Below are 17,748 nucleotides of genomic sequence, written 5' to 3' on the forward strand. Positions count from 1 at the left end.
AAGTTAAACTGGCATTAGACTATACTCACTTACCAGTTAATCTTCCTGAGGCCAATGGGTCCTACCTTTGAATCAATACACATAAAATAGTACAATAAAGTGCCTTAACAGATGCCAAAATTTTACCAAAATGGTTTTAAAAAGACTGTATCTCAGTGACAGAGAAGTTTCATGTTCAGTCCTCAATATATCCAGGTACAGCTAGAAAAATTATCTGAAACCTTGAAGAGTGCTGCTTCTCAGTGCTGACCATAGATAGCCAACTGTGACCTGATTTATACATTTTGCTAAGCCATGATTTAATCACTCTTTATGATGCATAATCACTTAAATCACTCTTTATGATGCATAAACCAGAGCAAAAGAAAGCAGCTTTTTATATTCCCTTGGAATATACAAATGTGTTGCTAGATATTCCTATTCAGAAGCTAATCTAAAACCTCCATACCCCAAGCAAATCTTAAGGGAATAGCTTCCATATCATACTAGGATTTTTCAGCAAACCTTCCACAAGATACTAGACTCACTATACCAGAAGCCAAGACATCCTGATTAACCATAACCATGCCAGCATAGATGCATATTATTTGTCCTACGTTCTCAGATATGAAACATCATATCTGCTTCATGGAAGAGACATATACAGTAATGGCAACCACACAATCGCACCACATCAATGAACTAGACATTTGTTGGGAAGGCTCTGGAAACAGAGTATGGCACAGAACCAATCAATCCATCAGTCACCTTCCCAATATTTAATGCTTTTCATATCAAATTTGACATTTATGAGGATCATTTTAAATGTTAGACATATCATACTATTGTTAATGAAAACCTATTTCCCAGACAGATGATACACATGGCAAAAATGTCTCTAATGCAACCGTTCCCAGCCTGGAAACCTCCAGAGGCACTGGGGGTCACAACTCCCAAAATTTCCAGACAGGATAGCACGGTATGAAGATTTCTGAAAGTTGAAGCCCTCGCATATCTGGATATAGCCCAGCTGGATATTCTTTAATGTATACGTATGTATAACCCAAAACTATGATGCAAGCACACAAATATTTATACATTTAGATGTATGTAAATGCAACTTATTGGAAGCACATCAATGGAATTCCTATCTTGTTGGACTGCCTATGCAGAGAAGTATTTCCCTGCAAAGATCAGGTACTGAATGACATGTAAAGAGCCCAGGAATGGAACCTATAAAACAAAGTGTTGATGGCTTTTTGTAAATTCCATTACACCTTTTAAAAAGATGTTTAATAACATGTGGAAAATCCTTTCTTTCTTTTATACCATTCTTTCACCATTCTAATTCATTCTGTGCAACTTGCAAAAATACATGGGTCCAAAGTTAGCTGTGAGGTGGGGCAGGACAAGTTCCCCAAGTCTACAATTTGGATAGAAGGAAAACGTGTTCTGGAACAGCCTCCGAAAATGGCTCAAGTCCTCTACTCTCACATTGATGCTGTACTGGATGTTCAGTAACTCCACAGCTCTCTCAACCACATATTCATTTTGGAGCTCAGACAAAGAACATGTTGAATACACCACCTCTCCTCCTGGCTTAGCAGCAAGGACTCCAGCTCTGGAAAAGAATGGGAAAGAAATTATTTGGGGGGATGACTCCAAACTACATTGAGCCACTTATTCAACAGACTGATGCCCATATCATATGCCAGTGCAAGAGTGCACATGGAATCCTTACCCCAGACTATATTCTGGGGCCCAAATATACACAAAATCAATTCTCCTTCCTCTGCCTTGTTAATATGCCATTCACTGAAATACTGAGTTCCCAAAAATAAATGCTTATGGGCACCAATAGACCCAGACACCTCCCATGGAATCCTATCTGCCACACTTGTCTTTTTTGTTTTGTTACTAGGCACACCAGCATTCAGCAATTTTGTGAATGGGAAGCCCCTGCACACTTGTGCCAGTCCAACCTCATTTTCTCAAAACTCAAAATGTGGCCATCAGCCAAAGAGAGTGAGGATTCTTGCCAACAGTATTGTTTTCCCGCAGCTCCTCCAATCACATAATGAAATAGCATAATTTGAGTGTGATGTAATTTTACAAGAATCTAGTTCAGGAGTGGAAGATTCCTGGGTAACAATATTAATATAAGAATATTAACATAGTTGAAAGTGCAGATTCTTAATAGGTAAAAGTTTATTTTAACTGTTTGGTTATTCCATCACTTCAAGTTCTTTGTCATCCAACAGACAATTCACCAGGATTGTCTACTGCCTTTGATTTTTTGAAGCATGAGGTCTTCTCCAATGACCTTGCCTTTACATTACATGTCTAAAATATTTAAGTTGTAGCTTCATTATTAGTTCTTTTGATCAGCAGTCTGGTTTTATTTTATCTAGTACTGGTCATTCATTCATTCATTCATTCATTCATTCATTCATTCATTCATTCATTCATTCATTTCTTGCCAGTATAAGGTATTCCCAACAATCTTCTCCAGCGCCACAATTCAAAAGCATTGATTTTTCTTTGTTCTGCATTTCTAATAGTCCAGCTTTCACAGCCATGTTACAATTGGGAAGACCATAGTCTTGACAACATAAACCATGGTTGGCAGTATGGTGTCTCTGTATTTAATATGTATATAGATTTGCCATAGTATTTCTCCAAGTAGCAAATGTCTTTTTTTCCTCATGGTTACAGAGACCATCTCTGTGGATTTTTGACCCAAGGAAGATAATTGTACATTACTACTTCTCTGCCTACTGGCAGTGGGTTGATACTAGCAGTTGACGTAAGTTCAGGTTGTTGGGTTTTTTAAACACTGAGCATCAGACTGGCTTTTCTACTCCCATCTTTCACCTTTAACAACACATTTCTTATGTCTTCCGTACTTCCAGCCACCAATGTAGTATCATCAGCATACCTGGGGTCACTTATATTTATGCCAATAATTTTAATTCTGACTTCTGTTTCTTCCATGCAACTCTGGGGGCAATTCATTGGTTTCTGGAAGTATCCTCTGAACTTAAACTGCTTGAGATGTCTTGGAACAGGAACACCACAAATTGCTTCCAGTTGGTATGATTTACTTCTGGAAACTGCAGAACCGTCTTTGGAATGGCACGGTCCAGGGCAGGAGAGAGACAGAACATTTTGGAGCTATCTGGAACATTTTTTTTCCTGAATCATTGATAGACAACACAGAAGGTCAAGATCACTCACATAAGCAATTGCAGCTGGAGCATTGGCAACATCTGACGTTCTCCTTTTCTCGCATATGTGAAGATATTGTTATCTTCTTCCAAGACTGACTGTCGATCATTTGTGCATGGCACATCAACAAGTACCTAATGGAACAGAACACAAACATTCCCTTTGGTAAAATTCCTATATTAAGGAAACATTTGGGTTAGAGTCTTAATTCTATTTCCATGTACAGTGGAAAGCCAAGCAAAGTTTTAAAGTTGCTTTTCCACCATTGTAGAAACTAGAAATTTGCTAAAGTTTTTTTTCTGTTTTAAAAACTGAAAAGCCAGATTGTCAGGGTGTTTTGAAGGAGATATGACAGGAATAGTGACCATTTCTTGGAGTTCTAGTTACAGCAACAACTATTCTTAGATGCAGTGCATGTAAGCAAATGCTCAAAAGTCATTATAGTGAAGTGGCTACTGTGCTGGACTAGGACTGGAAAACCCTGGTTCAAATCTCTAATCTGTCATGAAGCTTTCTGGATAACTTTGGACAATAATTTTTTCTCAGTGTAACCTACTTGACCTAAGGGGATAAAATGACAAAAGAAATTATGCATGAGCTGCTTACAAAATAAGCAGGAAACAAATTAACTAGTAAATAAATGAAATGGATGACAACCAATACTTAGAAGCATTACTTATTTATTTGACAGCATTTCTAACCTGCCTCAATCCTGTTTCTGGGTAGTGAACGGCAAAACCCAAATTTAAACAACAGTATAATTAAATCAATACAATAAGACAATAGATCATTAAAAAACATAATCGTGAAAACTACAACAATCATAAAAAAACTATACTGACATTCCCAAGCAGCCGAGGTCAAAGGTTCACTGGGAAAGGATACTGTTGATTCAAGCAGGGTAGGGACTGCCCGTATCCCAGGGGGAGAGTGTTTCATAAAGTGTGAGCTTCTGCTGAGAAGGTCTACTGTCTTGTCCACATCCCGTTACCTCACAAGGAGAAGGGACTCTAAGCAGACATTCTCTAGAAGACCAGACCAAGCAAGCAGGTTCTATTCTGGCAAAGCACTGCTTGAGCTAACCCACTGTTGTGCCATGCATTTAAAGATAATGGCCAGCACTTGAATTCAGCCCAGAAGCCAACCAGTGACCAAAGCAGTCAATTTAAAATAGGCATTACTTTGGGCTGATGGGATTGGCCTCTGCTGCTGCATTTTGTACCAACTACAGCTTTTGAGTGTGTTACAAAAGTTCAACAGAGTAGTGACCAAGACACAAGTCACTGATTGCAGGGCACAGATAATCAAGGACAGATGATCAAGGATTTTGTTACAACATTACTAAATGGATATTAACTATTAATTTCCAGAATAAAGACTCCAAAAACATGCTGACCAGGTCTTGGCTAGAAACTTACTGCCACTACAGGGAGAATTCTAGAGGTGCAAATGGGTACTAGTAAAGGAGCAAGGACTATTCTGTACAAGAAATGAAAAAATATCTAAAAGACTCTATTTGGCAAATGGGATCCCAGATCCTGGGTGTCTCAATTCCCAACAGCAAGAGTTAGAATGATACTTACCTTATCATAAGTATCTGTTTCTGTATCACACCAGTTTCTTCCATCCCAAGAGGTTACCCGCACTATATTATGGATCTCTTTGGGAAGATAGCTGCGGAGGACATTACGTAGCCGGCCAGTGCGAGAAACAGAAAGATCATTGGCTGCCAGCTCACCTGTTTCAAGAAGAACAGAAGCTTAAACCAAGGGCAGCATATCTCAGACTCTTCCAATCACAGATATAAATCTACATAGAAATTATGGCTATCTTGCTATGTGATACATGCAATCTCTCTCAAGTACCTATAGATCGTTCTCTTTCACCCTTTCTCCACTTACCCACATGTACATGTAGCTATCTTGTCTATCAAGTCAATGTCAATATTCAGAGGAAGTAATGGAGAAGGAAAGTGAAAGTCTTTTGACTTGTCACCGGATATACCCTCATAAAAAAGAATCTATTTGAATATTATGCCCACATCAGGCTATACCAGTTTATGATTTAGCTTTGCATGATATGTGACTGCAGCCATGATACAGTGTATGAATCTATCAGACAAGAATCACATATATGAAATGGCTTGCTACATAAATTCAATAAACAAATCAATAAGTACACCCCAAATAAAAGCCTTTTTGCAAGGCCAAGAGCCATAGTAGGCAGGGGTACTGGTGGTGGTGATGGATGTCAGTCTTTTAAGCCTTATTTTTATTATTTAAAGGGCTTATTTTTATTATTCAAATGTTTTTTAGTGGTCCAATTTCAAAATTTCACCATTTTTCAGCAGCTATGCCAGAATTGGCTCTAGAGTTGCAAAAAAACAAGATTTGGGTAGGAGAAAAAGGGACTTCATGTGGCCTTGGAGCCTTAGATTGCCTACACCCCTACCATAAAGAAGCTTCCCTGAATGGCACAACTTAACTTTTCAATAAATGTGTAGAAACCCAAGTGACACAATGTGTTACACGACAGTACCCTTTATTACAATTTTGATATGAGAGACAAAAGGAGAAGGACGGGAACAAGGAGCAGTTGTGCACCAGCTTTCTCAACTCTGGAACTATAAGAAACTTACAGAGTGATGCTTGATATGCTTTCCAACAATTAATGAATGGTGTGCTTCCTCTTGGAAAATTGCCAAAATGAAAAGGAAAAGGTTTTACGTGTACAGAAATAGAGGAAGATTGAGACAATATAACTTACCTATTACAGTGTTGCCTGCACTGCCTGATAGCAGTGTTTGCAGGCAGGTATCTTTGCCAGCTCTACCTGAAAGCGGTAGGAATGAAACCTGGGACTTTTCCCAATGCCAAGCATATTTTCTACCCCTGAGCTATGTGGCTCTTCTCTAAAGAGAAGGCATTATGAGTATCTTCTCCTCCAGCATCTTTCACTGGAATGACAGCCTACAAATGGCAAAAAAGTATATATAAGGCTGTAGCACTCCATTTATAACAGTGAAAGTCAACTTTCTTTGCGTGTGTGTTGTGGGGGAGGCTATTACTTTTCAATGAATATGCTCAGAAAGTGTTGGGATATTCCCAGCTCTATATACTGAATGAGAAGCATCTTTTCACAAGAATATAGTAAATTTAAAAATAATTGTCCTCATATCAATTAGCAGATACTTTATCCATTTATTCCAGCATTTTTCAAACTTAGCAACTTTAAGATGTGTGGACTTCAACTCCCAGAATTCCCTAGCCAGCCATGCGGGCTGGGGAATTCTGGAAGTTGAAGTCCGCACGCATCTAAAAGTTGCCAAGTTTGAAAAACACTGATTTATTCCACCTAAAACTCCAGAAGAACAGTTTCACCAACTCATCTGTCTATATTACAAATGAAGTATCTAAACTTGGAAAAGCAACACTGGTAAAACATGTTACTTACGACAACACCCGGTCTGTAAAAGTGCCAGCATCTTCCCACCTGGCGCTGCACAAAGGTCAAGGACTATGCTTCCAGGCTGTATATCGAGAGCCAAAACAGGTAAAACTGAGGCAGCATCCAGAAGATAGTAACCAAGAATTCCTATGATGTCTGGTCTACAAGTCAAGGAAATACATTAGGTGAAATACACAACAAGCACTGCAGATGCATACTTACCAGCCCTAAATAGTTGAATATCCTTGCTCTACAGTGATTTCTGCTTATACACATTACTACTTCTGAAGGTTTGTAATGCATGTGCTACGCTTTATTTACAGAAGTCCCAAGTAAATGTTGGAGAGCTGATGTCGCTGAGATAGATGGACGAGAATATCAGACAGCTTCCAATGTACTTTGCCTTTTTAGCAGTAACCCAATATTTAAAGAATTTAAGGTATATGCAGCCTCTATGCAATCATATCTTGAGAAATGATTTTCAATTGCCTTTCTGTGCTTCATATCTTGTTTTTATACAGAACAAGCATAACAATGCAAGGCCCTCCAAATATTAATAAATCAACTTCCATCATATCTGATTACTGTCTATACTAGTTGGGGCAGAGTAGAATTGTTTTTACCCAGAAAGCCACAGTATCTTGCCTTGGTTTTAGTGACTGTATGTATCTCAGCTACTGCTAATATAATTGAGAAGATTTAGTGTATCAGAAGTTTTGATTTTACAGACTGCATTTATACTATAAAGAATGTTGTATTTTGAATATGTTGTCAACTGTCTTGGTCAGGCTTTGAAAAATGGCACATGCATGCTAAAATAAATATATGATGTATAAATTGAGGATTGTGTATTTTTGATGGCACAGCCAAGAGCAAATACATTTAAAAAGCACAATATGTTTTTGTACTTTTGTCTTCTGACATGAAAGTTCTATTTATTTTACTAAATTAAAAAACTTTCTGAAGCAAAAAAGCAAGCTTAAAAGGAACAGCAAATGGATATTTCAGGAAAAGTTTATAAGCATTCTAAAAATCCAAATCGACTTCATACCTGGCTTGATGAAAACGACTGATGTCTCCTTTGGGGAATGTGTAACATTTTATGTTAGGACTGACAGAAGGAAAATGGTGTGCTTGAGTCTTTGAAAGTTCTGTCTGAATTTGGGGGGATGAAGTTGGCACACTGACATCTTCTTCAGTGGTGGAATCTAGTTCCTCAATTACTTTTTGAGATTCTTGGATGAAATCTACCGCATTCAGGTCTTCTAGACCTTGAATGACCTGCTGTACATCAGAGAAATTGTTGACTAGGGCCCCGTATTTTTGCACTGACAAGAGACTGATGCGGATTGAGGGCCAGAGGGCGCCATACTGGTCTCCATAGTTCATGTCGAAGATCTGGAGAGCCACTCTGGTATTAGTTGCCCGAGGAGCAGTGGCTGCCTATAAAAGGGTAAAAAGATCATCCAACAAAAGCATTTTAAAGTTGTCACTGATAATGAAGAAGCAATATTTTAATACTGCTTGCCTACTGCTTGCCTACTGAGTGAGTTCTCTCTCACACACATACAGTAAACATACTTCAGGATGGCAATGTCCCACATGGTTGAAAAATGTGAATGAATACTGGAATCATGAAGCTAGGCCCACATCGCTATTTTCTACTCAGTTTGGACCAAGAAAAACCCAAATTATCAACTCTCCATGCATTCCCTCTTTCTGCACAAGAAGATACCCTAGGAAAAGTTGTCTTCTTCAACAAGAAAGCCTGTATTCAAGAGTCAAGCTCAGTCACCTGAATTAAACTATGTGCTAACTGAATATGCTTTATTTCTAATAATTGTTGAAATTATTTATTACATTATATTCCACATATCTAAATCAAAGCAGGGTGAAATCCTCTCCCCACCCCAAGATACTCACCTCCTTTAACAAAGAGCACCAATCAAAGAAGCCAAATTTAGATTGCTGATAAAGGGCTATAATCTGGAATTAAATCCCACAGACCTCACTCTATCTAAATAAAATGGTATAGGCTAGTGCTGTAACACTTGATAACTCAGTAATACATTTCCTTGGGACTTACAGGTGAAACTCGAAAAATTAGAATATCGTGCAAATGTTCATTTATTTCAGTAAGGCAACTCAAAAGGTGAAACTAATATATGAGATAGACGCATTACATGCAAACCGAGATATGTCAAGCCTTACTTTGGTATAATTGTGATGATTATGGCGTACAGCGTATGAAAACTCCAAATTCACAATCTCAGAAAATTAGAATATTACATGACATCAATAACACAAGGATTGGAAATAGAACAATATCGGACCTCTGCAAAGTATAAGCATGCATATGTACTCAGTACTTGGTTTGGGCCCCTTTTGCAGCAATGATTGCTGCAGTGCGGCATGGCATGGATGCTATCAGCCTGTGGCACTGCTGAGGTGTTATGGAAGACCAGGATGCTTCAATAGTGGCCTTCAGCTCTGCTGCATTGTTCGGTCTCATGTCCCTCATCTTTCTCTTGGCAATGCCCCATAGATTCTCTATGGGGTTCAGGTCAGGCGAGTTTGCTGGCCAACCAAGCGCAGTAATCCCATGGTTATTGAACCAGGTTTTGGTACTTTTGGCAGTGTGGGCAGGTGCCAAGTCCTGCTGGAAAATGAAGTCAGCATCCCCATAAAGCTCGTCTGCGGAAGGAAGCATGAAGTGCATCAAAATCTCCTGGTAGACAGCTGCGTTGACCCTGGACTTAATGAAGCACAGTGGACCAACACCAGCAGATGACATGGCTCCCCAAATCAACACAGACTGTGGAAACTTCACACTGGACTTCAAGCATCCTGCATTGTGTGCCTCTCCATTCTTCCTCCAGACTCTGGGTCCTTGGTTCCCAAATGAGATGCAAAAGTTGCTCTCATCAGAAAAGAGGACTTTGGACCACTGGGCAACAGACCAGTTCTTTTTTTCTGTAGCCCAGGTAAGACACTTCTGACGTTGTTTGTTGTTCAGGAGCGGCTTGACAAGAGGAATACGACATTTGAAGCCCATGTCCAGGATCCGTCTGTGTGTGGTGGCTCTTGATGCACTGACTCCAGCCTCAGTCCACTCCTTGTGAAAGTCCCCAACAGTTTTGAATGGCCTTTTCCTGACAATCCTCTCCAGGCTGCGGTCATCCCTGCTGCTTGTGCACCTTTTTCTTCCACACTTTTCCCTTCCACATAACTTTCTATTGATGTGCTTTGATACAGCACTTTGGGAACATCCAACTTCTTTTGCAATTACCTTTTGGGGCTTTCCCTCCTTATGGAGGGTGTCAATGATGGTTTTCTGCACAACTGTCAGGTCAGCAGTCTTTCCCATGCTTGTGATTCCTACTGAACCAGCCTGAGAGACCATTTAAAGGCTCAGGAACCCTTTGCAGGTGTTATGGATTCATTAGCTGATTAGAGCGGGACACTTTGAGCCTAGAATACTGAACCTTTTCACACTATTCTAATTTTCTGAGACTGTGAATTTGGGGTTTTCATAAGCTGTACGCCATAATCATCACAATTATACCAAAGTAAGGCTTGACATATCTCGCTTTGCATGTAATGCGTCTATCTCATATATTGGTTTCACCTTTTGAGTTGCCTTCCTGACATAAATGAACATTTGCACGATATTCTAATTTTTCGAGTTTCACCTGTACTTCCAAATAATCAAGCACAAGACTGGGCTTCAGTATGTACATTTGCTTAGACACAAACAGAGCAGAATAACCAGCATAATTCAATGCAAAGCTACTCAATCAGCTTACTGTAATTTTAATTTATTTAAGACCATCCCCTTCATTTGGAAAGGCAGGACTTTTCCTTAAAATCGCCAGGAGAGCATGACCTTAAGGGGGGGAAAGATTGAGACTAGCCTTCAGTCTAGTATAGTGTTTCTCAACCTTGGCCACTTTAAGATGTCTGGACTTCAACTCCCAGAATGCTGGCTGGGGAATTCTGGGAGTTGAAGTCCACACATCTTAAAGTGGCCAAGGTTGAGAAACACTGGTCCAGTACGAGTGGGGAAGCTAATGAAGAAAGTAAAGAAAGGATGGGAAGCGCGTCAGGGAAGACCGGGCAGGAACCAAAATCAGGTCGAGATGGATCCGTGGGTCCACAAAGGGCTGCGCTCTAGCTAGCGGGCTGGCACGTTCATGAGACGAGAAGACAGCGCACACAAGTGCATGGGTCGCGCCCCGCTTCCCTCCTTCTCACCCACCCATTTCTTCTTGTAATGACGATGCCGACAAGGCGCCGAGGCGAAAAATGAAGGCGAGGCTTTCCGCAGATACTGTAGGAATAACCGCTTCCCGTTGCCCTGGTGCGCAGCCGCCATACTTGACTGCGGTATCAAGGGCCCCGCGTACGGTGGCCAGCCCACTAACTCCTCCTCTTCGAAGAGCAACACCGTTTAAAGCTCCCCTGGCTGAAGTCGACGGACAAAATCGTTCCGTCTCATGTAGGAATAGCTACATACAGTAACCGCAAACTGAGCAGCTTCATTGGGAAATTTCAAGTGTCGAGTATGTTATTGGCAGTATTGCAACAGTGGGGAAGCCCAGAAAATTACACGTCCGCCTTCCATGTAGCTTTGTTGGGGCAAACGACTACATTTTACTCTGGTCAGTGAATGGCTGCTTTCAACTACTGCACCTCGGGCTAGGTAAAAGCCAAGAACGCGCTTTTCCACAGCCCTCTCCCAAATGTCAGGCTATTAGCAATTGTGTATTAAAAATTATTCAGTTGACAAATTAGCTTCAACACAGAAATGGAAAATTGGTGATAGGATCTATATTTAACTGGAAATTACAAAGCATAATTTCAATTTTACTAATTTTAATTTACTTTAAATTTAATAAATTAAACAATTTAAACTTCAGTAGATCAAATTTAACATGTTCTGATTTCTCTGCCCCTTTCATCCAACCATCTCGATTTTTGACCACAGCTTTTGCAAACTGTTGCAATTTCTGCACGTTGACAAGAGTGCTATATAGCAGAGACCAATCAAATAAAAACAGGAGATGTCTATATGCAGGTGGGTAAATGGACTTTTTTTTCTCGTTAGGATTTCCCTCCATTTGGGCCCAGCTGTGAAGGTTGTGTGTTGCCCTATTTGACAATATGCTTTCCCCCACTTCTGAGCATCAGAAGCAGAGGAGTACAATCACAGATAGTAGAAGGATGCTCTACTTAGCAAATATTTCCCTGCCCAAGTTTGGCAAGGGACACCCTTTATTCTTTGGGACATATTTCAAAGACCAAAATGATAATGATTGTAGAAACTTTCCCCCCTCTTTTAATGTAAACTTCTAAGGCTTTTTGTCCTCAGTTATGCATATTACTTGCTTTTATTTTGTTTACATTTTCTGGATTTTTAAAATCTAAAAAACTCAGGAAATTAAAATATATACAGAGTTAAATTTTCAATGACTTAAAATTTGAATATGCCATAATTTTTCTGAACACTGTTTTAAGCTAGGATATGTAGTTATCACAACAAATGTTTTATATTTTATGGTAAATGTTTAATGTGGAAATGTACAGATACTGTTAACATTGCAAATCTTCCACAGAATACAGAAGTACTGTGATGCGGTAACCAAACAAAAACACAGGGTCAGTCTTTCACAGAAGCAGGTCTATGAAGTTTTCATCATATATGAAGGAGTAGACATGGTTGAATAAACATTTATTTCAGCTTGGAGAAGAGTTTCCGAGCTACCTGTAAACCAATAAAAGTTAACAAATGAAAACAAGAATTTAAGCAAAAATACATTAATCTACTTCTTGCATATATTCTTATAGTTTACTTATAGAGGCTTACTTTACTAACAAAATGCTGATCCATAACTTTTCTAAACAGTTAGGGGCAACAAAATTTGAGAATTATATAACTTGATTTGATGTAAATAATTATTTCAAACTTATAGAATACAAATCAAAAGAGCATTTCAAATATTTGTAATTTACTTCATATCTGGATTCAACAGTGGTTCCATATCTGAGGGGAATATGGGCTGAATAAAGTGCTTGTTTCTCAGCACTGGAGAAATAAGATTAATTTTCATAGCCACAAGCCAAGATTCACATTTAGAAATAGAGGTGTGTAAAACATTTCAACCTCAAAATGGATTGTCCCAACCTTATGTGAAGTATTCCAACTATTCTGGCTGTTCTGAGTTCTGTTTTGAATGTGAAACAAGTGTTCCAAGCTCAAAATGGGGACTTTTTCAAGCTCCAAACATTCCACAGTAGTTGAAACAGCATCAGAACATTTCTCATAAGGGTGAAACAACTGCTTCAAACTTGAAAACTTTTTACCACATCCTTACTTAAAAGTCATGCTCAAAACAACTTACACAATGGTCTCTAGCTTCCAGGAATTCAAAGAGCTCCTCTGTACACTCTTCCAGTGTTTGAGTTCTGGAGGATACTCGAGTATTACATTGCTCTAAACGCTCCAGAGCTTTTGCACATTCTTCTATCTTTGCACACTCTTCCCTGACAATTGTTAAAGGATCCTGGAAAAAAAGCATCACATAAATAAATAGTTAATACTTTACCAAGGACATTACCAAGACAGACAGTCAATCTTACCCTTAAAACTGGAATACAAAAGTCTATAATTATCCAGACAGTTAATAATCATAAGAAACTTCAAAACCCTGAGTTATAAATAGTAGCCATTTGGGGGAATATCACTCTATCCCCATATTGTTAACAGACTGTAACATCAAGGATATTTTGAAGTTTGTTTGGTTTATTTTAAGGTAGAATTTTGGTCCTTTCCCCACCAGCAGCTAGCCATGTCTGGCAACTTCTTTTCTGCCCAGTACCCAAGATATTGCCTGTATCTTGCTCCAACCCATACTTAAAACAGTTTAAAGTCAACCTTAGTAGTTCCAGTGTTAAAGTGGTGCTTTCTTCCCTAAGCAGTCAATAAGCCAATTTTATTGTCACTGATCATTTTGTCACTGGTATTGTGAGATGAGTCCTAGAGAGTGGAATCAGATTAAAATTTATTGGGCACTTTAGCTGGTGCTGGACCACCCCATCCCCTCTGGTCCCTGGGCACTGTCCTTGAGGGCCATTCTGCTCTGATGCAACAGGAGAGTATGGTTCTTTTGAAACATGCTCTCCCCATATATCTACTGAGAGTCTGAGCTGTTCCCTGGTTTAGAGCACCAGATCAGCAGCTGGGGGGTGGGCTGCATGGTAAAGCAGAACATACTAAGCCAGCTTCATGACACAGTCTCCCTACTGCACCTGTCAGCTGTGTTCGGGCTGGTTTTGAATACAGGTTTAGTGCACTTCTTTTCTATGGACTGTCAGCTATGCTATCATAGCCACCTCTCCTAGCCCTGACATGTATCTCAGGCTAAAAGAAATGATAGGTGAAAAGGAACACAAATTCTGACAAATGGCTAAACCCACAAGTCTAGCCATCTATTAAAACCACTGCCAATTACAGCTATGTTGTGACTAATAGATGACTTCCTGCTGACTGGCATTGTTGAGATGGTTGCACAGGAAATGAGGAGACTATTCTCCAACTACAAACCAGAGCAAAGGCAACTGACATTGGTAATAGGGAACAGCAAAATCTATATTAGTTTGGTGTTCTGCTGGCTCACAAACAGAAGGAGAACACTTTAACTGAGCCAGGAGAAAGAGTTTTAAGCCTTGGAAGCAAAACCATATTTAGTTTGTCCACCTTTGCTGTTGCTAAAGGAATCCTAACATTCAAAAGTAATCACACGTTAAAACAAGGTTGGGATGTTCTAAATACAATAGTTCAGAGTATTTTATTAAACAAAAATCAGGTACAAAGATGAAGTACTAAGACATTCATTACACGAACACTAAATAGACATGTCATTTAGCAGAACTGATCTATCCAATTTCTATCAAATTATCACTTTGTTCCTGAAATATTGGTTCCAGTAAAAAAGAACATGTGCTGTTGAGCAAACAAGTGGAGTATGTCAGGCAGAAACAGCTTATATTATTGTTTCATTAAAGCAACATACAAAGACTGCCACAGGATTCTGCTAATATTCAAAATTAGATAAATCACTACAGTAATAAGTACCACAAAAGTACTTGTGATCGCAAGAAAAATTTATATACTTATATTTCAAATTTAGATACTGCCTATCTCACAAAAAAGTGACTTTTTCGTGAGTGAAAAAAAATTTTTTTTCAACAAAAATAATTTGTTGAAGCCAATCTAGTTGTGAGTCCATTAGTAATCATTCCCACTTTTCTACCATTTAATTTTCATAATCCAGACAGGATATTTTATGTAATAGTATTCTTTGTAAAAATTGTTGATTGAAATGTTATGAATTATTTCTCTTGTCCAATTATCCATAAAGTTACATACCACAAGTTCCTCCTCCTCCTCCTCCTCCTGGATAGGGAAAAAATCATAATAGATTCATTAATGTTCTCATATCTACATTATGTGAAGTATATTAAATTATAAAAAATCCAAGAGCAATTTCAATTACTTGGATTTTTGTTATGTAGTATAACCTCTTTCATATGGCACCCTTTCAATGTTTATTATTTTATTTTGTAGACTAATAAAAAATAGAAATGCACACAGCATAAGGAATCAAGACAAACACAAAAATAAAAAATCCAAGAAAAAAGAAAATGGGGAGGGAAGACCTGGAAACTATGTTATAAACAGAACTCCAAAAACTTTCACTGTATTGCTCAAAAGTCGTCTTTGTCCTTTTGTCAAAAATATGACAAAGAACAAATATCAACAATTCACTGCTAAAAAAATAGTTCTGGAATAATCCTTCCAATGTTTTATAATAATTCTTTTACCAGTCCCCATAACTGAAAAATCCACATGCCATTATTAATATTTAATGTAAAAACATTTTATTCTTTTTTTCAAAAATATTTAAGCTGATTGGTATAAAATGTACCTAGCAGTCCTGATTGTGAGCAAAAAGCTTTCACATTGGTGTTGAGTAAGAAAACCCATTGTTTCTTTCTATCACTTAAGTATTTTGCTGCAAAAATATATTTGGCAACAGAATTACTGGACAATGAAGTCTTTAGTTCTGGAGGAATGTTGCTAATTTATTTATGCATACATGGCCCTTTTATGCTGAGGAGCATGCTTAACATTTAAGACAAAAGACAATGGTCACAGGAGATGAAATAATAATTTAAACAGGATGTTTTCCTGGATTTTGTGGTGGTGTTCTTTGCTTCTTAATGTTTCATATAGAGTCCACACTAGTTTTTATGCAGTGCCAGAAAAGCAAACTCCCAATTACAGGCAGAGGGGGCTCCAGGACTCCCCCACCACCACCACAAAAGCAAGTTCTTGAAAGTACATCTGAATATATATTAACTTTCTTTCAGGGTTCATGCACCACTTATCCCTTAAGTGGACAGATTATCTTATTAAGCACTCAAAATAGCAAATCATGGAAATAAACATCAAGGAGAAAAGTTCAAAATAAGCCCAAATCAGAAAGAGTCTTATCTTATGAGGACTCTTGAATACTGTGTAAAGGAACAAAGGAATAAATGAACCAAGAATGACAAACTTGTAGAAACAACAGATTTTTCTCTTGATCATTGGCTGTGCTCTCATGGAATAATAAAAGAAGGGAATAATAAAAGAAGGGAAGCAACAACTCAATGGTTACACCTATGCAGCAAGGCTGAATGAAAAATTATAACAATAATTATGCTAAATTAAATATGGCAGAATCATATGGAAAGCACAGTGAAGCAATTAATTCCTATATATATATAATGATGTAATTTGTATATAACATTATTTTTCAGCACTAACAATGTTAGGCCTGTCAAGAATACAGACACTGCTGTAACAAAATCACAACATTCCAGATATATTAAACTATAATTCTCATAAATGCCTACTCCATGGTTACCACAAGGGGATAATTGTGTTGTAGTCAAACTCATTTGGAGATACAACAGAAACCCAGACATTGTGATGGTTAAGGAGATAGACTGGAATAGTAAGAATACTAGAGCACTTTCAGCCATGAAAAATTACTGCATTTCAGCCCATCATAAATACATTTTAATAAAATTAGAATTCTTTGCAGAAATAGGTATAATAATAAAAGGTAAGTATACCAGCGTCATATGTAGTGAGTGTTTACGTGGTAAGTAAGATGAGAATAGAAAAACAGACATTAAACCTATGAAACTGATAAAAGCTTAATTCATGAGAATAAAGAACAGAAGGGTGATGATAGAAGCAAAACAGAAGCCCCAGAGACATTCATACAATATGGACAGATGTATTATTTACAGTTATTTTTACAATGGACAATATTTTACAGCTTAAAAGAATACGGAAAAGCAGTTTTCTCTAGTCTACAGCCCACTAAATGTAACTACATGGCACTATAACTCGCATTATTTTTCAACCAACACAAGCAAAATATTGTGATGAGAACTGTAATCTTCCAGATCTGCAAGGCAACCAAATGGTGAAGATTGCAATAAACGATTGTCGTTAACCACGGTCAGTTTTTCGAAATTCACAAACAGGATACTATAGAGAATATAAACTCGTTGGTGATTATTATTTCTCCGCGGGTCCGGGACTCCGGCTATGGGTCATACGACTGCATTCATACGTATCTAAACTAAAGTTCAAGTGTGATTTGCCAAAGTGTGATTTGTGTGGTAAGTAGGCACACGGCTCTAGCATTAGCTACTGAATGGCTTTTCGATAAAATTAAAAGCGCAGATTAAGAGAGAAAACCAGCAGGCCCAAAAATGAAAACGCGGGGGGGGAGCGAAGAACATGCAGTTTTCAGAATAATCCACTTTCCCTTCTCTCGCTATAGTGGGGCTCACCTCAGGGTCGTCGCTGCGGCCTTCAATTACCTTTTCGTCCTCCCTACCCATTTCAGCAAGCCTTCCTCAACCCCGATTTAGCTACCACAGAAGGACACGCGAGGGTCATCCGCATGTCAACGGAAATCCCGCCTATTCACATCAGCCTTCCAATGGGAGATTTCGTTCCAGCCGACCTTC

The 17,748-nt window shown here is 38.5% G+C and overlaps 2 protein-coding genes across 3 annotated transcripts; both read right to left on the reverse strand.

Annotated features, from left to right (window-relative positions):
* Positions 1-737: 737 nt before the first annotated feature.
* Positions 738-11,075, reverse strand: NSUN4 (NOP2/Sun RNA methyltransferase 4). The gene is made up of 6 exons (XM_007430155.4): positions 10,913-11,075; positions 7,706-8,097; positions 6,661-6,815; positions 4,791-4,945; positions 3,217-3,341; positions 738-1,600 (listed from the first exon to the last, which is right to left on the reverse strand). Exons 1-6 carry the CDS (start codon positions 11,027-11,029, stop codon positions 1,324-1,326), a joined length of 1,221 nt encoding a protein of 406 aa, XP_007430217.1. The 5' UTR covers positions 11,030-11,075; the 3' UTR covers positions 738-1,323.
* A 1,124-nt stretch (positions 11,076-12,199) lies between these two features.
* Positions 12,200-17,699, reverse strand: UQCRH (ubiquinol-cytochrome c reductase hinge protein). 2 transcript variants are annotated; one of them, XM_007430154.4, is made up of 4 exons: positions 17,569-17,699; positions 15,083-15,109; positions 13,056-13,217; positions 12,200-12,418 (listed from the first exon to the last, which is right to left on the reverse strand). In XM_007430154.4, exons 1-4 carry the CDS (start codon positions 17,617-17,619, stop codon positions 12,386-12,388), a joined length of 273 nt encoding a protein of 90 aa, XP_007430216.1. In that variant the 5' UTR covers positions 17,620-17,699; the 3' UTR covers positions 12,200-12,385. The 2 variants fall into 2 exon arrangements, with proteins under 2 accessions (XP_007430216.1, XP_088010550.1); XM_088154424.1 differs by having other exon boundaries at positions 15,083-15,106; positions 17,569-17,692.
* Positions 17,700-17,748: the final 49 nt, after the last annotated feature.

This window comes from Python bivittatus, unplaced genomic scaffold (assembly GCF_059951505.1).
Source record: "Python bivittatus isolate LINGU-HERP-01145 unplaced genomic scaffold, Pbiv_v1 ctg000700_np1212, whole genome shotgun sequence".
Taxonomy (NCBI): Eukaryota; Metazoa; Chordata; class Lepidosauria; order Squamata; family Pythonidae; genus Python; species Python bivittatus.

Bases quoted from the DNA above. Each gene is read 5' to 3' on its own strand.
- NSUN4 (XM_007430155.4), bottom strand. From the start codon at position 11,029: ATGGCGGCTGCGCACCAGGGCAACGGGAAGCGGTTATTCCTACAGTAT. The intron at 4,946-6,660 runs GTAAGTAACATG...TTCTTGAAACAG, and splicing joins TTTACAGACCGGGTGTTGTC to GTGAGCTGGCAGCCAATGAT. The intron at 1,601-3,216 runs GTGAGTGATCTT...ATTCTTTTCCAG, and splicing joins CTCCAGCTGCAATTGCTTAT to AGCTGGAGTCCTTGCTGCTA.
- UQCRH (XM_007430154.4), bottom strand. From the start codon at position 17,619: ATGGGTAGGGAGGACGAAAAGGTAATTGAAGGCCGCAGCGACGACCCT. The intron at 15,110-17,568 runs GTGAGCCCCACT...TTCCCTATCCAG, and splicing joins GCCGCAGCGACGACCCTGAG to GAGGAGGAGGAGGAGGAGGA. The intron at 13,218-15,082 runs GTATGTAACTTT...CTTTTTTTCCAG, and splicing joins AGGAGGAGGAGGAACTTGTG to GATCCTTTAACAATTGTCAG.